This window comes from Trichoderma ghanense, assembly GCF_004382785.1.
Source record: "Trichoderma ghanense strain CCMA-1212 chromosome Unknown scaffold_12, whole genome shotgun sequence".
NCBI lineage: Eukaryota > Fungi > Ascomycota > Sordariomycetes > Hypocreales > Hypocreaceae > Trichoderma > Trichoderma ghanense.
In genome coordinates this window covers 382,902-405,593 of record NW_027395675.1, presented here as the reverse complement: position 1 = coordinate 405,593, position 22,692 = coordinate 382,902, and the positions used below count along the sequence as shown (strand labels likewise).

Below are 22,692 nucleotides of genomic sequence, written 5' to 3'. Positions count from 1 at the left end.
AGCGAGGGTCCCTTTGCTCTCAAATCATCTTCTCGTACATGTCACAATATTCACTTCAAACAGGTGGCTCTCTTAAAGCACTCATTGCGCACGCGCTCATGCGGACTTGCGTGCGGGGAGAATCCTTCAGTCTTCGGATCATGCAAGGGAGTGTATACTGTTAGGCTGCAGCCAGCCTTGCCCTTGGCATTGGCCAGTGTTCATCGATATGGAGGGTCGCGTCTCGCCTTTTTCATGCCTTTTGCTCGCCTTTTATTGCTTCTGATTAAATGCCTTTCTTGACTTCCTCACTAACTAAATCCCTATTGGATATCCTCCCTATGCTCGTATGTGATATGGAATCAGCTGGCTCTGTTCGGTGTGCTCGACAGGCTCCAGAGCTCAGAAATGGGAATTCTCGCCAATCAGTTCGGCACACGGTAGCATCAGAAACGAGGCTTTACACTGCTATGCGCGCGTGATAGCCTAAAACGGCTCTCATTTTCATTCATGCAGCGGAAACGCACGGAGTGTATGGGGTAGCGGGTGATAATGTGCACATAACTTGAGAGTATGTACATGTTTCAGCTTTGGTTAAAAGTGGCTTTTGCTTTCGGTTTAAGCCTTGGCAAAGGCTGCAGAGAGATGGAGACCCTGCAACGGGAAGACCTTTATTCGATGTCGCAGGGACGGCAATGGCTTCGGTTAGGTCGTTCGCCCATTTATTGGACTGCATTCGAATCATAGATTAACTATCCAGTATCGCCAAATTATCAAGACAGAGTATAGGCTGGTCTTGTATAACTATACTATCCGCTCGAAATAGAGGCACATAGCAAGGCTAGGATGCTATAGTGATAGCAGCAGATAGTAGTCATCTGCTTTCCTTTCTCCATCACGAGCAGTCATAAAGCCATGGCGTTGCTGAGTTGCTCGGTAGCCAAGTGATGATGTTTGGAAGCTATCTAGAGGTACCGCTCAGACAATAATTTGTTACTTAGACTTTTTGTAGGTACCTTTTCTCAATTTTTTACCTTATCATATGCCTACCTTTCTCAATTGCTCGAGCTCAGACATAATTACTTATTGGCCAAATGCACATCAACTGTTTCGTAGAAGAGAAGTCGACTTTGAGTCATCATGAAGTTGCTGACGGGTCCGTTTCTTTGGAACCGCCCTAAAAGGGGAATCTTCCAGGAATTAAAGACGAGTTCTCCAACTCTGTGAACCACTGAAAACGTGAAGATGGCCCTTGCTGCACTGTTTGTTCCGGCTTCTCAGACAAATTAATCTATAGCACAGAATCTTAGCGGGAAGTGCCGCATCTCCCTCTGTCAGCCGATATTTCCTAATTCGGCTTGTGAGGGTCATCGTATTGCCAAAGAGGATATTTCCCACTGTCATACTGGTAATCTCAGCCTCTCCGCATAATGTCATCCATTGCGCCTGATGCAAGGAAAGTGCTGTCAGCGTAGTCCAGACGATTGTCAATATGAGGAGCGTTTTGAGGATATATAGGGTCAAGGTACTCTTACCTCTCCATGACAGACATCAAGAAATAAACTCTTAAACCAACAGCTTCGCTCAACCAGTTACTCAAAGCATTTCCATACAACGGCACTCCTTCAAAATGACCACCGTCGCAACGAGTCGGTACGCAGCCGCACATGCAGACCAGCATGGCCCCGGCGACGCAAGACCTACTGCCCTCCAAATCATCAAGGACGAGCAACGAGAGGGAACCATGAGCGACAAGGTCGTCTTCATCACGGGCTGTTCCTCAGGACTAGGCATCGAGACAGCGCGAGCGATGAAAGCCACTGGCGCGACCCTCTTCGTCACCGCTCGCAATCTGGAAAAGGCAAAGCAAGCCCTCGGCGACATCCTTGACGGTGGCCGTGTTCACCTCCTCAAGCTGGACCTCGAATCCCTCGACAGTGTCCGCGCCTGTGTCGACGAATTCAAGTCCAAGAGCAGCACCCTCAACATCCTCATCGAAAACGCCGGCATCCGACACGTGCCCTTTGGTAGGACGCGCGACGGCTACGAAAAGCACTGGGGAACCAACCATCTGTCTCATTTCCTGCTATTGGAGCTCCTCAGGCCAATCCTCATAGCATCAGCCACACCCGACTTTTGCTCCCGCGCTATCATCGTTTCGTCCACGGCTCACAGAAACGCGCCCATGGACTTTTCAGACTTGAACTGGGAAAAGCGCAAATATGTGCCCTCGGTTGCGTACGGCCAAAGTAAGTTGGCCAATGTATACACTGCGAGTGAAGTCGACAGGCGGTATGGCGCGCAGGGGCTTCATGCGTGGAGTGTGCACCCGGGAGGGATCAGGACGGGACTTCAAGCACCCAGTCGGTGGGATGTCAAGGATTGGCTAGTCGTCGTCAACTCCGGTCCCATGGCGACGCTCATGAGCATGATGAACGCTGAGCAGGGTGCGTCGACGTCGGTATGGGCTGCCGTGAGCAGGGACCTGGAAGGCCAGGGAGGGAAATACCTGGAAAGGAATCGTTTCAGCGAGCCGTTGAAGAAGGGGTGGAAGCTGATTGATCCCGGACATGCTGAATGGGCCTATGATGAGGAGGCTGCAGCGAGATTGTACGAGTTGTCTCTGAAGGAGGTCAATCTCTAGCCGTTTGGTCTCGGACTAAGTGACACAGCGTGGTTGTGGCTTTCATTGGACTTTCTGGAAATTATACCACGTTGCTCAGTCTTGTTTTATGTACGAAACCTTGTATTTGACACCGGTACTATCTATTTTTCTTTCTTTTTTTTTTGACTATGGGAAGAGAAGTGATCTGTGTGCTTTGATGAGCTTCGCACGCCATCGTCATGCTCTGTCCACGAGTCTCGTATATCTAACTTCCGCGGGCGATCTTCTGCAGTTGTGAGAGATTTCCGTTGAAAACATCATTATCCCCGCCCCAGGGAGACGCATCGCTGTTCTGCCAGATGGTATAAACGCTCCAGCCATTTGGCAGGGCGCCAACAGAACTGGCATACCGCGCGATAACAAGAGGCGACTTGCTGCCGAACGAGCCATTGTTTCCGGTGCACAGCTGCCACCAGCTTGTGGAGGTGTAAATCAGAGGATACTGGGTCGTAGCAGCGTGGTAGGTGTTGACAAAGTCATTGATCCAGCTGACCATGGCACTCGCGCTCAAGCCGTAGCAGCTGTCGCCGCTGGGAGCGTATTCGAGATCGAGCATTCCAGGAAGTGTGATGCCGTCAGATGACCAGCCTCCTCCGTGCTGGAGAAAATAGTTGGCTTGGGCGGCGCCGGAAGAGGAGGCGGGCTGGGCAAAATGGTAACCGCCCCGGATGAAGCCAGCGTTGGTGGCCTTGGTATAGTGATCGCTGAAGCTGGGATCAGTGTAGGTGGTGCCCTCGGTAGCCTAAGCAGTCCATCAGCTTCTTATCTCCTGGCAAATACTGGGAACTGAATATGAACCTTGATGATCACGAAGCGTGCACCATCAGCATAGGCTTTGGCAAAGTCGACGGTGGCTTGGTAATGAGAGATGTCAAACCCTGCAACGGTTGCGCTGGCCACAGAGGCAAGAGCCGCCAATTGGACGGCAATGGGAGTCAGGAACTTCATGACGAGGTGGTATAGTCTTCGAAGGCTTATTGCAAGTTGCCTGAGTCAAAGGACTTTCTGAAGACAGTCGGCGTCGGGGGCATGAGAGGACCTTATATATTCGGCCAGGCCGTCACTCTGAGACGGTGTAACCCTTCTCGCGAGGATCTTTACATGGAAAGCGCACTGGGAAGACCCTTGTCGTTCAGAAGTAATATATTGACTCAGGTATCGTAAGTTATCCAGATTGCCCTTGGTGGAGCATTGCCAACCTGGCTCAGCTTGATGATTCGACGCCATCAGATTCTCCCATTGACTCCCGTGTTGTTTGGTAGAGCATTTGGGCTCGATCCCCCGCATTTAGTGCCTCACAACCACTCATGATCGGCGGGCTATCTGAGAGCTGAAAAGGACCCCTGGCTATGGATGGGGCATTTGGTCAAGTTTGGAAGGTGATTTACCGCGGAGAACCGGTTGGAAGACGCCAAGCTGAAAGGCGGACAAAATCATGGACCAAGTCCAGCATCTACGGACTGGAAGATGAACCACTGCCTCTTGCTGCAGATGCTATATATACTTCCAGAGTATCGCTGGCGAGCAATTGTTCCGATCTTATCTGCAGGGAGATCTGCCAAACTGTGCCAGTCTGGAGTTTCAACTGCTCAGGCCATTCCTTCTCTGCAGCATCATGCTCTTCTACATGCTGCGCACTGCTTCCTCTTCATGGAATAGCGCTTCCTGCAGAAGTGCCCTGTCAAGCAGGCCAATCGGATGCGAGGAGGTAAAGTTGATGCAACACCGCGGGACGGCAACGGAATCTTTGTTCCTGAAATAGTGATAAAAAACTATGGACGTCTATCAAGTGAGGGTTACTTTTCAGTGTCCAGAGTTGGGCATAGATGCACACACATCAGCTGAGGTCAGGAATTGTCGCTCTAGCTTGCTTCTTATCACAGTACTTCTTGTCCTTGTACAACCTGATCGGCTTAGTACAACTGGCAATGGGAATCGCTTACAGGTATTATGCCAGGAGAAGTCTTTTAGGTCATATACGTGATGGGTTGATCAGGCATGTGATTTGTACAGGCGAAATCGTAGTAAACCACGTTGTATTAGCATACTCTCTCAATTATTCTAGATCATATCTCTTGAGTTCGCCAGACAACCGGGTATTTCTTTGTCTCGAATATCCAAGCAAACCAAAGGGTATACAACTCTCATCAGTAAGCCCACCTGGCAAAGCATCTCTAGTCTAATCCAACTCCATATCCGGATGGTCCCTCAAAAAATCTTGCAGACAATCAAAGACTCCAATATCCCGCGCCGTGATAAAGAGGAAGGAGACAGTTGCCCTCTCCAAACCTGAAACTCGCCAGTTACAAGCCAGGCTTTGAGCCCCCAAGGCTCGTGAAAACACAGCGGGTGCCCAGATAATGGTATGGCGAATGGCCCTCAGGTCCAGAAAAAGGCGTCGTCCCTCCCCGAAACGGTTATCCCGCTCAGGACCAAAGCCCTGATATATATCGAGACAGTCTCTCGAACAGCTGTCGATACCCAGGCTGAGCAGGGCGACTCTCGATGGTGGTAGATCGCTTAGCGACCACCTCAATGCCCAATTTGAGCATCTGAATAGCCAATTGGGCATCTGTTATCATTTCAGATTGCACAATGCCGACGGCGGATGGTTGAGTCTCAAGTGGTTCCGACTCATTGGCATCATCCGCCACAGCAGGGGTTGGTGGGCGCCCGGTCCCTGTGCGTATCGCGATGTTGTTGATCACGACGTAGACGGGGCGGGCGTGAGAGGGACGCGGGATAGCGCCTCGACGAAGGATGGAGGCGTCCTCGCGTTGACGGCGACGCAACGTCTGGGGGTTGTTGCGCCTGGAGGTGGACAGGTTGCCATCTCGTGGCTGGGCCAGAGGTGGGAAGTATTCGGCTACTCTCACCATTGTGAGGGTGTTGCAAGGAATGATGTGGTTGTGCAAGGAAAGATGAAGACTTAGAGTGAAAGTGAGGAAAAGCTCTTTCGAAGAGAAGTTATACGAAGCAGATGCGAGAGAGTAGAAGAGTGCAGGAGCTGTAGACTTGAGGAGCAGGGGCATTTTATACCCTTCAAATCAGATACGGTTCTGTTACGATGTTCTACTTAGAGATAGCTACGCCAATTTTACGCTTTGAGGCTTTCCCGAAGGGGGCTGTCGCCCAGAACTTTCATGCCGAGCGAGAGTTATGTGGATTGACATTTGCATATACTGCAGTAGGGCCTTACATGGAATAAGTTAGAATTATACGAGACTCCTTCTGCTGTTCGCATACCTAAGCTTCGGGGTCTATTTTCCAACTTTCATAGAAGCGTCTCAAGTGCATAGCAGGATGTCGAATCCATTGTGGCGTTCCATTAACTTGGGACTGAACAGGCAACTGGGATATAAGGTTAGATCAGTAAGATAAGGTTCTAGGGCTTATCCCGACGATCTAGATCAACGTCTTAACAAGGTAAAGTGTCGACTATTCTACATTTAGGGCTCTCAGCCGCAGCAGGTGCATTAAGACATATGAATTGAAGGCGGGGGGGGAGGCACTATCATAAGATTCGATCAATGTTTGCGATGTCTCTGTTCAAGAGATTTCTTATACGCACGATTCTTTCTCAGTGAACCAGAATATAGAAAAATATTTTGTATTATCATAACTTATCGTCTGATTACATTACATTTGAGTGACGTTTCGCAACCATATCTTTCGATCCATCCAACACCAGTTGCTGAAACAACTCATTAGGCGTAGCTTGACAGTCTGGAGATTATATCTTATCCCCTTTTCTAGGGCAGGGTGGTAGGAGCATAGCTCTGGTTGGGCGAAACCACCTTGCCATCCTTGACCTGGACATCGGTATAAGCAGGCCAAGTGATGAGCTTCTTGGCGGAGTCGACAACCGCAAACGTAGTGAAGCCGTTGTTGGGGCCAAACTGTCCGCTCCAGCTGGACGTGACGGTGTATGGGCCGCAGGTGACGGGGCCGCCGCTGGCCTGAGAGGCGTTGGCGTCGGCCTTGACGACGTATGTGCACGGGGTGGCGGCGGCGAGGTGAGTGTCGACGCCAAAGGTCCATGTACACTTGGTGTCCGCTTTGTTGCAGACGCGCTTCATGTCGGTTATTGTCCACTCGGGAACGTCCGCCATCATGGACTTGTCGGCGGGAGTGGGAGCCGCGAAGGCGGTGGAAGCGGTGAGGAGGGTAGCGAGGAGAGTCTTGGTGAGCTGCATGGTTGGGGATTCGTTTGACTGGGTGTTTATGTTTGGTAGAGTGCTTTGAGTTGGATAGAATCGAGGTAGGGTTCAGACTGAGCCGGCCAGAGAAGGATGAAGACGATGGACAAGAGAGCTGCAAGGTTGGGTCTGTCTCGTCTCCTTATATACTTGATCGAGCTGTGTCTGTGTACCTTGAAAACCTGGAAATGTTGCCAACCCAAGTGGAGAAGACATTCACGCTCGCAACTCGTATTGGCACGATCAAGGCCCCAAGCCAGCTCATCCTTTGTGGTTACAGGAATGTCGGGAGACATATCGATTGGATGCGATCACCCGAGCAGCTTGCCAGAGGCGGTCACGGCCCGCAGCGGCCATTCAACACCCTTGCATCATCCTCGTATTGGAGCTGGCATGTTGAGGCTGTCTTTCGATTTGCGGTGGCGATGCAGCAGGGCTGGCCCAGCCTCGGGACGAGCGTCATTCAGCATTGCGTTGCAGGGATTCATCCCTCCACATCATCGGGTCATGGCCTGATCTCCGGCAGGTGAGTACCGACGAGACGTAGAGACTTGATAGTCCCTAACTAATCAAAGACACAGACGGAAATGCTGTATTGTGCGGGCCTGTCGTCAATCGACCTCAGTGACTTAAAAGGCATCTCAATTGTCTCGAGACACAACCCGTCGACGCCCACTTGCAACGTTGCCGATGTCTTAAGCTTCGATTTACACTGCGTAAGGCTTCCGATTAGCGTGTGGGGATCGCATCCGCCGCCGCTCGTATTCCTAGAATAGACCAGAACATGCAGTAAACGGGAGCTGCATCTGGTAACGGTAACGCAACTCCATCGTGGATGATCATAGCGTTATACGAAGCGCTACCAAACATCCGTATTCCATTGAATATTTATGCCGCTTCTGATTCATGCTATTAATGCTGGTGGGATTTCTAGGGAGGATGCCCTACATACTGGCGGTCAAAGGGAGGCTGGGTTCCGAGATCTACCTAGGGAGTCTTCTAGAAGTATTGACGCAAGACCGGTGGAGTTGGAAGCCACGAATTATTTGATGGCTCACGTTCTCAGATGTTCAAGAGATGCAAGTCTTGGAATGTGCAGGCTGCAAATGTTTGAATCAGTGATGCAATCCCCCTATTACGCCAGCCAGATCAACGGAGCTTACTCCGTGCTCAATGTCTGTGCCACGAATCCCAACAGCAATCCATGATATGCCGAGCACATACCTGGAGTAACGAGGACGAGGAGCTCAACGGGTCCATGCTCTGCTGGGACAGTAATGCTGCTGCGTCCTGGTTTAGTAAGCTTGGTCGGCCGACGGTTGAGCGTAACCATGGTCACCTTAATGCCGAGACTCTTCCCCGCAAAATTGTGTCACCCGAAAGAGGGCGAGAACCTAGGTCATATGGCTTCAACGAGAGAGGGCATAACGAGCATACTCTGTGTTACGCAAGATCGTCGAGCAGATTATAGGCTAAAGGGAAGATGCCAGGACAAAGATGCCTCACCAGGATAACCGCTAGCTGAGTGCCGTACAACAACTCAAACCAGGTTCTTCTCATCAGAAGGTAACGGTACAACAACGACGACCCTACAAATCGAAAACGGTGACCAACTGTAACCCACTCGACCGTTTCTCTCGTCTCTATCCCACGTATTCACCTCACAGAGAGCGTCCCGTTTTTTTTTCAGCATCATCTAGATTCATGAACAGGAATATTCTCGCCACCATACAAGCCAATCAGAGCGTCTAAATGGGCGGATGGTTTAGTGGTATAATTTTCCCTTAGCATCAACCTCTCCAACAAACTTGGCAGTGGTTTAGCTTCCTCCCTGGGAAAGGTCCGGGGTTCGATTCCCCGTTCGTCCAAAGCGCCTCAGCGGCTTCCCTTTTTGTTCCTCTTTGCTCCTCTTCCATCTTGGTTTTTTTTTTTTTTTTTTTTTTTTTTTTCGATTCCGAGTTCGGTTGTCTCTGTTCTACTCGTACCAAAGTGAAATAATCTGGGCAAAAGTGCAGGACAACAGCCAGAGACGGTGTACATGTAAGGAGTAAGGTAGTAAGAGTACAGCACGACAAAGGGCGCGATGTAACCCCCTCCTCTTCATTTAGATCCCTTGGCAATACGGAGTGCATCTCACAGTACAGTAATACACCGCTCGGCGGGCTCCGTGATTGACGTATATGCCATTAACACATTCCTATCTTGACCATTATCCTAAGCACTATGATAGAGTACTCCGCCACACCCGACCCCTTTCATTAGGATAAATGTTTCACGGTCTGCATTCTATCCTCGGTCATCAGCAAAAGGGAAGCGTTTGCGTAGATCTCCTATGATATCATTTGTTGAATCAAGTTCAGTCTCCCTGCATTAAATGTGAGGGCACGGCTGTGACGGCTGCCAACGCACCATGGCACCATGTAATACATGTAGAGTAGGTACTGGTCAAGTAAAACAACAATGCATATGTACATCATTCATTGCCTATGTAGTAAATGTTAACTATGTGCATGGTAGAATCCACCACATGAGACAGCTCGTGGCAATGCTGATAGTTACAAAAAGCCATTGCCACAGCCTTATATCAACTTTGTCATCAGTCGTGCATCCATCCAACTCACTTATCCTCCAAATTGCAAAGCCTGTTTCCAGCTATCCCAATGAGCGTCTGATTTTTTCGACTCAACTCTTTGCAGCTGTAGTCGTCGTCATCGTCCAAAAAGCTTCCAGCCCTCTCACACCTGTTCGTCGAGTGATTTAGTGGATGGGGTTGTTGCCGGGAAGCGCGGGGATAGGGCCGTTAAGGCCAATGTTCTCGGTGGGAGCAGGAGTCTGCAGCTTCTGCGGGCCAGACACACCGGGGCCGTTGGGGCCGACATTCAAGCTACACCCCTTGTCGTTGACGCCGTTGGGGCCCGTGCAGGTGGTGATGGCGTTCTCGAGGGCGTTCTGGTCCTTCCAGCCCTGGAAGTAGTCGGCGTGCAGGCTGTAGCCGGTGGCATCGCCGTCGGCGTAGACGAAGCGGTTGAAGTCCTTGACCGAGCCGGTGTCGTAGAAGAACTCGTAGAAGACCGAGAGGATGGCCTTGGGGTGCGACTGCGGGCACACGCCAGTGTTGTAGTCGCCAATGGCGGGGAAGGACACCTGTAGTATCATTGTCAGCGGATAGCGCGTGGAAAGCTGAAAAGATGCAAGACATACGTGGTCCTTGTGGTTGGCGGAGTCGAGGTTCACTCCGTCCCAGCAGGACTGGAAAAAGGTCTCGGACCGTATTCGCTGGCACTGGCGGGTAGGGAATCCGTTGGTATCAGGAACGGGCTGGGTGTCGAGGCAGACGTGCGAGATGGCACGGTCCTCCAAGCTGGAGGAGTTGAAGGTGCTGGTTTTGACGTTAGAATCCATCGGACAAGCTATACCGGCGGGATGTTCGCTTACCGTCGGTTCAGGTCACCGACGAGCATCTTGAGACCAGCGGGAGGAGCAATGGGCAGAGGAGCTCCGTTGCAGTTCTGTCGGCCAGGAGCATAGTCACAGGCACGGGCAATGTAGTAGGTAGCCTGGGAGCAGTGCGTGTCAGCCCAACCACATCTTGATTGGATCCTATCAATATCGTCCTCAACCACAAAGACTTACACTGCCCTGGAAGGTGACGAGCTCAAACTGGCCGTCGTGGCGCTGGTGGTACAGCTGAGGCTGCCAGTAGTTGCTGTTGTCGAGGATCTTGTCACAGGTGGTGGCCGTGGCAGCTCGAGCCTGCTCGGGGGTCGTGCTGAAGGAGAAGGCAGTGCCACCGACGACGGCGTGGACGTGCGAGGACATGACGCCAGGAGACACGATAGGGTCACCTCGGAACTGAGTCAGGGGGGCGCAGTTGACGGTGAAGACCTGGGCCTGAGCGCCGATGGCAGCAGCCAGGGCGACGAGGGCGGAGTGCTTGAGAGTCATGGTGATGGCTTGGAGGAAGTTGGGCTGGCCTGTTGCTCTTGACGGCTTGCAGGAGAGAAGTGGACTGGAAGGCGACTTGATGACTTGACCTGGTGAGCAATAACTCCAGAAGTTGGGGATCCTTGATGCTTTTTATATCAGTTCGGTATACTACTACTACTATTCATTCCTAGACCCTCATCCCGCCTTGACACCCTGGCCCTCAGTGTATCCTCGATGCAACCAAGAGTAGCACTCGCCTCTTGGGTATCCTTGCTTCCACGCTGACAAGTCTCGAAACACTGTTTCGAGGCCATTCCCGGATAGTCGAACGCGCACTCGGTCGCCAAGGCCAAACCTCGCGGGCATCTCCAGTAACCAGAGCTATTCCCGTTCCTGGACAGCTTCATCGGGGACGAACAGAGAACAAAAGCTCTTGGACGCTTTTCCTCTGCCGATCCGGAATCGGTCCGAGCCTAGAAGGTCTACGATGCAACCCTGAAGCTTGAAATAGAGGCGGATGCCTGGTCCTTTTTGGGACTCTGCTTCTCATGTCCCTCTCTCTCCGTGAGCCTCCAAGACCGAACTCCATCATCTGATGCGAGCTCGCCGAACAATGGGCCGAAACGGCTGGTGTGGGCAAGAGAAACATTGGCTGCCGTTGACAAAGTCCCACTAGATAGAGATGGAAACAAAGCAAGAAAAGAAGGCCGAAGAGACTGCAAACATGGGCCCCGGCGGCGGTGGGCGTGGCAGGTTCATGGACAACCCCAAGCGTCCTTTCGGCTGCAGGCCCCAACAAGCTGGCCGGCGATGCCATCGATCTCCAGCATTTGCCGCGTGGATTACATGTACTTTACGTACACTGACTCGTCCCGTGGCGGCTCGTTTGCTCCGTTTTTCTGCCTGGCAAGGGGCATTTTGTGACTGCGGATTTGGCCGGGGGTTGAAGACAGCCAAAGGATGAATAAGGCACCCATGAAGAGTCTGGGATATGCATCGGCAAGCGCCCAACACGGTGAGCCAAAAGTGCGGAGGTGGCTGGCATTGCATCGACGGCTTCCCTGATGAGTTCGCAATCGGTAGGCACTGATTCCCTCGTCATTTTTTTTTTCCTCAGCCAACCATTCCCCCACGAGCAAAGCTGTTGTTTGTCTTGCCCAGATATGTCAGTTACAGGGACATTGCTTGATGACTCGATATTCTAGAATAGGGTGCGATCAGCATCCACTTGCCAGTTTGGACGTCTTATCGAAACACTTGGGCAAGGAAACGGCATATGACATGACGTGAAGTGCCAGTTGAGTCGTATAAGCTACCCCATGTCCAGCAAGGGGTTGCCGGGCCGTCCAGCCAATCGACACTGCCTCCTGTCAGCAAGCATTGAAGCTTCTCGAGAACCATGTCAGGAACTGGCAGTTGCTAGTCCGTTAGCCCAAAGAAGCCCGATTTGCTAGCCCTGGGTTTATTTCTCTAGTCCTACGGAGACTTGCGAATAGTCCTAATTCCGGAGAAGCTATCCTAGCCATTGAACACGAACGTTCGACTCTCGTGTCACCATCATGCTCCTGCTTTTCACAAAGCCAGCAGGTACTGAGGACTTTGGAGATTGACTGCGTACCAGATATTTGCCTGCGGCTGCCGAGTACACATCACATTCCTCGGGTCACATCCCCTTCATCTCACACTGCCAAGCACGTGCCGGGGAGGATCGGCAATCCCGCAGCCATGTGCCCTCGTAGGCAGTCGTGATCTCCCGCCGGCTCTGGGTTGCAGCGTTCGCGGATTATCGCCGACTTGATCGCCTGCACCCCACATCCGGCATGGCTCGCGGCGACGGGGATCATCGGGTCGCCCGCCTTCTTGTTGGAGATGTGAGCTTCATCTGAGATGCCAGCGCAGACACAGACGTTTCCTTAGGGAGAGGCTCCTCCCAGAGAAGGAGACTACCCAGACACCAAGGAAACTTGATTGCTGCTAGTGTCGTGACCTTTCTTGTTTGTGGGTTCGTTTCCATCGAATCCCGTCGTGATGGCAGATGGCCGGGGGGGTTGGAGTCGGACCTATTAGCTAGTGCGACATCTCGGTATATTAACTTGATGGGGCGGCAACCAGGGGGGGGAACTGTGACCAGGGGGCACATTTTGCATTTTGCCTTTATTTTCCCCGCGAATCAGGTACGCTACCAAGACTATTTAGTTTGCCGTGCGCGCGGCCATTGGCTGGCCTGATGCGGAGAGGAAGCACAGGAGGCTGCGATTCGGCATATGGAATGAGTTTGGATGGGCTCGAGGCCCGCTTACAAAACGATGGGTCTCTCTGCCAAGTATTTCCGTTGAGCGGCTTTTGACTCTCCTGCAAGCAAGGCCTTGCCCAGGGCTTTGTGGCTGATGCGGAGTTAATTAAGCTTATGGTAACATTTCCTGGAGTGCAGAGCGACAAGGGGCCCCAGATCCAGGTCAGCGGACGGGGGCATTTATAACCGACGGGAGGCAGATTTGCCTCCATTCGACAACGGTAGAGTTTGCCGCCATTCACATTTCTAGGACTAGATAGCTACATATCCGTTTCTGTTCGTACGATACTATATTCATTCAACTAGTCTAGTCGCTTGGTCCATAGAGATACAGCCCCCTCGAGCTTAACAGCAACATTAGGCGTGAAGTTGATGATGGGTGCCGGATAGACCTCCTTCGACGTTCCATCAATACGCCGCAATACGCTCGACACATGCTTTGCGTTGCACGAAGCATGTCTGGTGAGGCCACTCAAAGGTGTTAAGCGCCAAGTTTCCCCCATGTCAACCTGCAAGACGCTCCCCGTATGTGTACACTGCTGGCGTGTGCCACCTGCAATGTAACACTACCATAGACCTCGGCCAAATGAAGATACCTGCACACCTGAATGCTTTTCAAGTGCGTTCGTATAACTGGCTATTCCGGGAGCTAGGCAGAAAATCTAGCCAAAAGGGTTCACGCTATTGAATAGAGAACTTGTGGGATGCGCAATGAGAGACGCAAAGTCTCCGTATCGAAGCCGCCTATTGCTTTTAGGCAGACGGCAGCTGAGGATATAGCGAACTCCAAAAGCGAAACATCTCACATCAATGTCACCTAGCCCTCCATTGCCTTCTACACCCACTCTTTCAAGAAGAGTGTCCAGCGAATGACCTTGCAAAGGTGTCCTCAACGATGCGAGGGTAGGGTTCGCGGCAGGCCCAACTTTGGCATCACGGGTGGAGCAATCGGGGAGCTCGGACAACAACAGAGACTCTGGATTTGAAAGTATGATATATTGTGATCACGTGTGTATGCATGCTACTGATAACTGATGGTTGAGTGTTTCCATTTCTGGCTGAGACGGGAACCTGGGGGTAAACAGAAACGGTCCTATTTGGGGTGACTGCTAACGTCATGCATGACTGGAGCTCCAGACAGAATGAGGAGGTTATATCTTCATTCTTGTGCGTATCCTTTGATCTCTTGCGTGTGTCATTTCCTCTTACCTGCCCAGATTCATCATCAGATGGCTCCTCATGCAAAGCACAATGGAACAGGCGTCTTTAACTGCGCTGAATCTTGAAACCCCCCCTCGGGCATAAGACGGGAAGACTACCTTGAGTGGATTGAAGCCGACAGCAATTCTCTTTAGCAGATATAAATACTGGCCTACCTTCAGGCTGTCACTTATTGGTCATGGTGGCTTTAGGAAACGATGATCTTGTTTTCAAGTATCTTACAGCCATGACTTTATCCTTGCTAACACAGATTCACAAAAATTCTCAGCGTTCGTCGAGAGCTACGAGGAATTCAGATGAATCAGCCTTTGGTTTCATTCTGGTGGACGGTGATATCATTGATATCCTCATCTTTGCCTCTGCTACATGTCTACGGTTGGGTACTACCCGTTGACGAGCCAGTAGCCTTCTACATGTGATTGATTTGCTGACACGTAGTCTAGACGCTCAAAAGATGATACAAGGGAGGCTTATACCTACCGCTTGGGTCAAACATCTCGGCTTTACAGCAAACCAGTATATGGTCCGTATTGGGATGGTGATACGATCATTTAGTGGTGATTGTTCGCTATCGACGCCGTAGTTATGAAGCGATATTGCACAGTGTCGAAGTGCGTGGCTCCCGTATTCCCCCCCCCCCCCTGGCCACCTTTGCCATTTACAAATGCTTCCCATGGTGCTGTAATTCCATTGGTATCGTGCAGCCATCACGTATGCTGCGAATGCACTGATTCCGATTGTGTCACTACGATCTTGGTATGGGCTTGGCGGAGATTTCGTAGGAAACTAACTACAGGGTACATGTATCTTGGCTATGTATTTGGGAGTGAGATTTGGACCTAGATTTTATTATCCCCTCACCACTCTTCCATTCCAGGCCAAAAGCTGCTTATTGTGTCTGACGTATGAAGAATTAAATCGGGCAGGTCGGCAATGGGCAAGGGTGCGGGATGTCGACAGGCAGTGAGGAGCAGTCTATCAGCTGCACAGCAAGAAGACACGCCAACCCAGCCTCACCTATTCATATTGACTGTATGATCGATTGATAGCAAGGATAATAACTATCCCAAAGTTTTTGTATCGGCAATCATGCAGTACCGACATCAGAGCAGACGGAACGCGCGCAGGTCACGCAGCCGATTACATGTGGCATTGCAACGCCAAGTCCCTCCAACCCGTCTCCCATGCACATTGATGCACCTATTTACCCCTCACAGGCGCCTCAAACACCTCTTCGACCAACATATTTCTCTCCTAGTAAAGTATTCCAAAAATGTTTCAACTCATCCCAGCCTCTCAGCTGCCCCCCTCCCTCTCCTCCTACAAGGTACCCCCCAATTGCCCTATAAGATCCCGGCTCACCGGATCTCCCCTGTTAAGCTTCTCAAAGAACCTTAAAAACTAGCTCCCCCCACTAGTCAAACGCCAGCCAAGCCCGCAAGAGGGTTTCAGTCTCGTATGCTGCGCCTCTCCCCAAACCGCCCAAACGCCTCATATCATTGGATAACCACTTGGATGACGCGTCCCGCTCTTTCATCTGCCGTTACAGATTCTCTGTGTACTTTTCGATCTCTAGGCTTATTTGTCCCCAACTTATTTTCCGGTAGGGTTAGTCTTCTTCTGGGTCAGTGCCTAGCCGCTGCTGGGTTCCGGTTTCAGCAAAGGGGGGTCTGTGGCCTCGTGTTTGGCCTTTTGAAAGGGATGCATGATGCTCTCCTCTTTGAAAGCCATTTGCATTCCTCTACTTAACTGTTGCAACCTCACCAGACAAGAGCACTCTTCCATCCCTATAGCCCCATCTAACATCAGAGCCGTACATCATAATGCATATCCAGCTGATAGAAGTCATTTCTCTGTTACGTCTCGTGAGCCCAAGTGCCCACATCCAAACTTTGCCAAGGACCAAACACAGCTGCTAGGCCACAGCCAAGCTCGAGCACAGCCCTTCGTCAATGTCATCCACGAACAATGTAGCCAGTCAGCCAAGAGCGCCACTGCGCGCACCCACATGCTCAGAGTTGCACGGAGCCGAGCGTCTAAACAGTACATGAGACAGGATATTTCTCAGATTAGGTTTTCCTGCAGATTTATGGTTTCCTAGACTTTATGTTCTTAAACCTCCTCTCAACATCACTTCCACCTTGTCTCTCGTATTTCGAATCGGCAGTGCGGTCGTCGCCTGCTGGCAGGGCGTCCATGATACTGTCCATTGTAATCTATTCCGTCATTCGCTTGTAATACGACACTCTCTTCTTCTCATCGCTCTTTGAACCATCTCTCAGGGACGAGGCGTTATTTTACAAAATCATCACTGTCGTCGCCTCCGAGCATTTGGTGTAGACCAATCGCTTCCCACCATGTTTTTCTCGCTCCTCGCCATCGCAGTTTACACTCTTTTTACTCAAGTTGAAGCCGTGTATCTCATTGACAATGCAGGTAACTACATACAATAAGAAATCTTGATGGATATTTTCTGCTCACTGTTGATCGGCAGATAACATCCGAGCGTCCGCCCGCGGGCTTGCCTACGACCTCATGCTCTTCTACCAAGGCAACAAGACGGGCGAGATCCCCGGCATCCTGCCTGGCCCGCCCACCGAAGGCAAAGGAGACTATTACTGGTGGGAAGGCGGCGCCATGATGGGCACATACGTAGACTACTGGCATTTGACGGGCGATTCGAGTTACAACTCGGTGGTGATGGAAGGCATGCTTCACCAGGTTGGCGAGAACGAAAACTACATGCCCAAAAACCACACGGCCTCCCTCGGAAACGACGACCAGGGCTTCTGGGGCATGTCGGCCATGTTGGCCGCCGAAACGAAATTCCCGAATCCTCCTGCGGATAAGCCGCAGTGGCTTGCTCTGGCGCAAGCTGTTTGGAACACTCAGGCCGATCCGAGCCGCCACGATGAGACTTGCAACGGTGGATTGCGGTGGCAGATTCCCTTTTCCAATGCTGGATACAACTACAAGAACAGTGAGGCCACAGACGTACACTGCTGAAACGCTTGGATTGCTGATGTGACCATCCTCTTAGCAATTGCCAATGGATGCTTCTTCAACCTTGGGGCCCGACTTGCTCGATACACCAGCAACGATACGTACGCGAAGCACGCCGAAGACACTTGGAACTGGCTATGGGGGGTCAAGTACATCGATCACGACAGCTGGATCGTGTACGATGGCGCTCACGTCGAAAAGAACTGCACCGACATTAATCCCGCCGCCTTCTCCTACAACGCAGCTGTCCTCACCCAGGGAGCTGCCTTTATGTACAACTATGTACGTATGCAGACATTGACCGCGATTTGTTTTCCCCGCCATACCTGACTTGGATGATCAACTGACTTGTATGTCGCAGACTGATGGCTCGGAAATCTGGAAGTATCGTGTCGACAAGCTCCTCGACGCCCTCTTGGAGAGGTTCTTCCCCGATGGCGTCGCGTTCGAGGCTGCCTGCGAGCCGCGACAAGGCGCATGCAGCACAGACATGCTCTCCTTCAAGGGCTACGTGCACCGCTGGCTCTCCGTCGTCACGCAGCTTGCGCCTCACACGCGGTCCAAGATCCTGCCCATCCTGCAAAAGTCCACAGAGGCCGCGGTCAAGCAGTGCACGGGAGGCGAGTCAGGCCGACGATGCGGCTTCTACTGGAGCTCCGGCAAGTTTTTCGAACCGACGACAGTCGACCATACCAGCGGTGCCGGCGAAGCCATGAATGTCCTGGCTGCCGTCTCGAGCCTTCTCGTCACCGAAGCAAGTCCGCCGGTGACCAATTCGACGGGCGGCATCTCCAAGGGAAACCCGAACGCGGGCCATGGAGGAGACAATGGAGAGGTGGAGCTCGATCCGATCGATGCGGGAGATAGAGTGGGAGCTGTGGTCTTGACGCTGGTGATTATATGCAGCGCAACGGGCGCTTTCGTTTGGATGAGTTTGAGTTGAGTTTCGGTTGGTCTGTGAGATAGAGTTGAGCAGCGTCATGGAGTCTTGATTTCGCTGTATCGACGGATCTATGGGCGAAATATGATGGAAGCAGAGCACATGTGGTCACAGTCAATATTGATACCTCAACTTTTTGACTTCATTTTCGAGTGGTCAGAATAACTCGACTGCAATCTTCCACCCAGGGGCTTGCATAGACGCACTCAGCCGATTGCGAGGGGCGTCGAGCAACGAGTGAGTTGGCCATCTGCTACTGTAGGTGAGACAGGTCAGGCGAGGCAACCTGCAGCTTCACGACATTCAGCTTGGGCTGCAACGCGTCGGAACCGCTGTTGACGGCGGGCACTAAAGAAGGGGAGGAACAACCAGTTCTCGCAAAGGCCATCGCGAGGATTCTGGGAACGCAAAGAAAGAAAGACAAAGCAAAGCTCGTGTTTGTTCCAGGTGAGGCCACGGTCAAGCATGAGACTTCAGTGATAAGGTAAAGGTATTCTGACTGACCGCCTAACGACCTTCAGTTAGTGATTAAAAGCGGGGCGACCGCCTATGTACGAGTACCTAGCCTGCAGTGCTGATCCTCGCGAGGGCAGGTAAGGTATTTGTCTCGAGGTATGAGTTGAAGTACACTTGCGCGAAATCCAAGCAAAAAGAAAGGATGCTTGCGTGCAAAGGGACATTTCATATATTACAGCATGGGCTTCAAAGTACTGAAAAGGGTAGCGATGGTGCAGCGAAATGTCAATTGATGCCCTCTTCCTCTTGCTCGAATCACTGCCAGATGGAAGCTGAGCCAAGTACCTGTACCTCGACTACAATGATAGTACAGCGCCCAGCCAGCCAGCTTATCTTATCTGCCGGTTGGCGGTGAGCTTAACGGCGGCAAAATGAAATAATGCCCGTCTTCGTTGCGTGCCGACAATCGCGTTCACCTCTTCCTCTTCATCAACTCCAGACTATCTGCTCGTCAGATCACCGACGATCCGCCCACACATACAATACCACGACCAAACACGTTTACGAGTATTGGCACAGCACGTCCTGCTTTTCCTTTCCACCCCGCTCCAAGGGGCCAATTGGCCTCTTGGCCTCTGATACGTCTCGAGATGCGCGGACTCTCAAAGGCAGACTTGCTGCTCGAAGAAGCACAAGAGACCGACAACGACAGCTACGATTCGGCCGCCGAAGACGAGTTCTACAATGGCCAAGATCCCGCAGACGAAAATCCCTACAAGGGGCGCGTTTTCCACCCCTTTTCCAAGCTGCCTCCCGAACTTCGCATCAGAATCTGGGAGCTTGCCCTGGCTGAAGAGGCGCAACCTCGCATCCTACATTTCGACCTTGGGCTCTTGCCTCGGCCGTTGGATCCTGACGACGAGGACGCCGAGAACGACTGGGTTGCGGACCTGACTGTCTACCCCGGCCGAGACCTTCCCCTCGAGACCCAGCATGCTCGAACAATAATCGCCGTCAGCCGAGAAGCCCGAGACGTGGTGCTCGAGACCCTGCCGCATACCCTCAAGCTTCGTTCTAAAGGGACATCTTCAGGCACAGCAACTGTGTATTTCCATCGAGATCGAGATATTGCTTACATCGGCGCTGCTACTCTATTTGCTGATAGATTTCTATGCGAGTGGACGGACGAATGGCTTGACGGCCGCTGCGATCTCGAGGGCTTCGCAGAAAATGTTACGCAACTTGCCGTCGACTGCTGCTCATTAGAACATGGTCGCGACCCCGACGAGCAGCCCCTATATGAACGAGTCCTCGAGCCACTGTCCAACCTCAAGCGGCTATTTCTTCATTTTGGCAACCGTGGCAGTTGGCGACTCCAGGACCAGATCTGGGCAGGCTCCGATTTCGTCTACACACGCACAGTCGCCATCAGGGATAGGGGCAATGGTTACTTCTTGAAGGAGTATGTCTGGCCAAATGCTGACGATTACGACGATTATGCCCGGCAACTCTCCGTCCCAACCGCGAGTGTCTTTAGGCTTCCCTCGCGACAACGTCTTACGCAGCTTGCTCATGGTGCTGTGGTTTTGCCAATGTTCGTCTTCGAAGATACAGGAGGCTATAGAGTCCTTGCAAGCCTGCGGAAATTGTGGCAAGAGAGTTATTCGACGGGCATTCCTGTCGAAGATCTCTCGGATGGGAGCCTTGACGGGGACGACGACGTCGTTGATATCGAGCCTGACGAGTACGAAAGCGAAGGAATAGATGACTCTGAAATTATGGAAAATGGCACCGACTACGATAGTGACGAGGATAATCTATCTGGGGATCAAGTCTATGGCGACGATGGGAGCAGTGACGGAGATGACGACGACTCTGACGGCGACAGCGGCAGCGACGTTGTCGACGGCCATAGAAACGTTCACAACGTCCCCAATGGAAACGCGGCCGCCTTTTCCAGCCCAGAGCCAGAACCAACCTCCGCCTCGGGGACACAAAACTCCCGGAAACGGCGCATAGTTGCTGACTCGGACGATGAGCTGCCCTCTGAAGGATCCAGAAAAAGGCACGATCGCACTGGTAGCTTCCCAGTAGTACTCAGATCGGACACGGATGACGAAGGTGTTGGCGAGATGACTGCTGCCAGGAAGCGGAGGAGACGTGCTGCAGTTGTTGAGAGCGATGACGAAGATGACGATGACGCAGAGGACAGAGACCGGGGGAAAGGCAAGGGGGAGGGTAGAATGAGAGGGAAAAGCAGTGGCAGTAGTTCTGAAGACGGTGACGACGATGACAACGATAGTGACGATGACGAGGAAGATGGAGACGAAGACGGGGAGAACGAGGCCGTAGATGTGAGGCGGTTGAGTCTTGCTACCCGGCTCCAACTCGTACCGCCGAGACATCGCTCGTCGCGGAACAGGCGAAACGACTCTAGTGATGATGACGAGGATGATGAAGAGGATGAGGAAGAGGATGAAGATGATGACGAAGACGACGACGACGAGAGGTCTGAAGACGAGCTTATTGACGGCATTGCAGAGGAATCGGACACGTCAGATTGAACATGATTGCGGCGCAACAGGGTCTGGCAGCTTGGTTTGATCAATATCTGGGGGGTTTTAGGGCGTTACACATATCCAATACTAATTCCACGCGTTGCTCGACCGTCTTGACAGACAAGGTCGCTTTATATCACTACACTTTCCCTATATCATTATATCGTCCAACATTACAATGTCTTTCCCTCAGCCAAAAGGTCGACAAACTCCCTGATCTTGCGGTCCCTTGTCTCTCTCTTCGCAGCCGTCTGGATCCGCCACAGGAGCGAATACCTCTGCGCCCTGCTCAGCCCCTGAAACGCCGTCCTGGCAGCCTCGTTGCCCGCCAGCGCATCCTCAAAGTCCCGCGGAACCTCCATCGTCGCCGTTCCCGCGTACGCCCTCTCCCAGCGCCCGTCCTCCTTTGCAGCATCGACCGCCGCGATGCCCGCGGGCTTCATGCGGCCCTCTGCCGTCAGCACTTCGACGCGTTGGACGTTGCGGCGGGACCAGAGGCTGCGGGGACGGCGAGGCGTGAAGCGCTGCAGGAAGGAGATGCTGTCGAGGGATTTGCGCTGGCCATCGATCCAGCCGTGGCAGAGGGCGATGTCGACGGCTTCGTGGTAGGTGATTGAGGGGATGAGGGAGATGCTGGATTTCTTGGTGATGCGTAGCCAGATGCCGGAGGGGGTGGTGGAGGAGCCGGATTGGAGGAGGTATTGGTCGAAGGCGGAGGCGGAGGAGAAGCTGATGGAGTGGTCTGATGGGGATGATGGGAATGTGGATGGTGGTGAAGGGTTGGATGCCGGCTTGGGTTTTGAAATGGCGACGGCCTTTGAGAATGTTGATGATGTCGTGGACTTGGCTCTGGATGTGGTGATGGGGTTGGCGGCCGAGGCGCTGGATATGGATGGTGATGATGATGAGGTCTTTGCTGCGGCTTTGGCCGAGGCTGATCGCGTTACTCTTCGAGCCGGCATTTTGCCCACTTTACCCATGACCTTGACAATTAGTAGTAGTCGATACATGTCGTCAAAATGGCCGTTGACGGAACAGAATATGTGAGGTGATTGTGGAATGCGTGAACGTGAATCGAGGTGCCACTCACCAGGATAACCGCCGACAACCCCTGATAACAGCCAGGGCAATGATGCTCCAACTTATCCGGAGTCGCTTTTGATGAAAGAATGGAGTTGGACTTGAACTTTTCCTCCGAGTTGTGGAACAGTTGAAGCCGTGTACGAGAGACTTGTCTGGTGCGTGCAGTTTGTTCAAGTTCACGGCTTGGATTCTCCAGCACGAGGCTGATGGATGCACGTTCTACCTGTAGTGACGCTGCAATCGGCAGATAGCGCCTCGATTTGGCGGGACAGAAGCGCCAAGGCCGCTGTAACTCCCCGACACAGCCACTAAACTCCGCTGCAGCACCCGACAGCAGCCCTGCAGGTGGGATGGATGCCGGTGGATCG

At 52.2% G+C, this 22,692-nt stretch overlaps 9 protein-coding genes across 9 annotated transcripts; 3 read left to right on the top strand and 6 right to left on the bottom strand.

Annotated features, from left to right (window-relative positions):
• Positions 1–1,609: 1,609 nt before the first annotated feature.
• Positions 1,610–2,623, top strand: CCMA1212_008512 (WW domain-containing oxidoreductase; the record flags this gene model as incomplete). Its single annotated transcript, XM_073705643.1, has 1 exon — positions 1,610–2,623. The coding sequence occupies one exon, from the start codon at positions 1,610–1,612 to the stop codon at positions 2,621–2,623; it is 1,014 nt and encodes a 337-aa protein (XP_073555754.1).
• Positions 2,624–2,849: 226 nt separating this feature from the next.
• Positions 2,850–3,592, bottom strand: CCMA1212_008511 (uncharacterized protein; the record flags this gene model as incomplete). Its single annotated transcript, XM_073705642.1, has 2 exons — positions 2,850–3,386; positions 3,443–3,592. The coding sequence occupies 2 exons, from the start codon at positions 3,590–3,592 to the stop codon at positions 2,850–2,852; spliced, it is 687 nt and encodes a 228-aa protein (XP_073555756.1).
• Positions 3,593–5,070: 1,478 nt separating this feature from the next.
• On the bottom strand, positions 5,071–5,523 carry CCMA1212_008510 (uncharacterized protein; the record flags this gene model as incomplete). The annotated part of the gene is made up of 1 exon (XM_073705641.1): positions 5,071–5,523. The coding sequence occupies one exon, from the start codon at positions 5,521–5,523 to the stop codon at positions 5,071–5,073; it is 453 nt and encodes a 150-aa protein (XP_073555755.1).
• An 873-nt stretch (positions 5,524–6,396) lies between these two features.
• CCMA1212_008509 (uncharacterized protein) lies at positions 6,397–6,840 on the bottom strand (the record flags this gene model as incomplete). The annotated part of the gene is made up of 1 exon (XM_073705640.1): positions 6,397–6,840. One exon carries the CDS (start codon positions 6,838–6,840, stop codon positions 6,397–6,399), a length of 444 nt encoding a protein of 147 aa, XP_073555902.1.
• A 2,760-nt stretch (positions 6,841–9,600) lies between these two features.
• Positions 9,601–10,788, bottom strand: CCMA1212_008507 (uncharacterized protein; the record flags this gene model as incomplete). The annotated part of the gene is made up of 4 exons (XM_073705639.1): positions 9,601–9,987; positions 10,045–10,222; positions 10,279–10,400; positions 10,477–10,788. 4 exons carry the CDS (start codon positions 10,786–10,788, stop codon positions 9,601–9,603), a joined length of 999 nt encoding a protein of 332 aa, XP_073555909.1.
• A 1,661-nt stretch (positions 10,789–12,449) lies between these two features.
• CCMA1212_008506 (uncharacterized protein) lies at positions 12,450–13,309 on the bottom strand (the record flags this gene model as incomplete). Its single annotated transcript, XM_073705638.1, has 2 exons — positions 12,954–13,309; positions 12,450–12,682 (listed from the first exon to the last, which is right to left on the bottom strand). Exons 1-2 carry the CDS (start codon positions 13,273–13,275, stop codon positions 12,450–12,452), a joined length of 555 nt encoding a protein of 184 aa, XP_073555910.1. The 5' UTR covers positions 13,276–13,309.
• A 3,315-nt stretch (positions 13,310–16,624) lies between these two features.
• CCMA1212_008505 (Mannan endo-1,6-alpha-mannosidase DCW1) lies at positions 16,625–18,230 on the top strand (the record flags this gene model as incomplete). The annotated part of the gene is made up of 4 exons (XM_073705637.1): positions 16,625–16,720; positions 16,779–17,264; positions 17,325–17,569; positions 17,649–18,230. Exons 1-4 carry the CDS (start codon positions 16,642–16,644, stop codon positions 18,228–18,230), a joined length of 1,392 nt encoding a protein of 463 aa, XP_073555907.1. The 5' UTR covers positions 16,625–16,641.
• A 1,103-nt stretch (positions 18,231–19,333) lies between these two features.
• Positions 19,334–21,247, top strand: CCMA1212_008504 (uncharacterized protein; the record flags this gene model as incomplete). Its single annotated transcript, XM_073705636.1, has 1 exon — positions 19,334–21,247. The coding sequence occupies one exon, from the start codon at positions 19,334–19,336 to the stop codon at positions 21,245–21,247; it is 1,914 nt and encodes a 637-aa protein (XP_073555908.1).
• Positions 21,248–21,414: 167 nt separating this feature from the next.
• On the bottom strand, positions 21,415–22,251 carry CCMA1212_008503 (uncharacterized protein; the record flags this gene model as incomplete). Its single annotated transcript, XM_073705635.1, has 1 exon — positions 21,415–22,251. The coding sequence occupies one exon, from the start codon at positions 22,249–22,251 to the stop codon at positions 21,415–21,417; it is 837 nt and encodes a 278-aa protein (XP_073555905.1).
• Between the last annotated feature and the right edge of the window lie 441 nt (positions 22,252–22,692).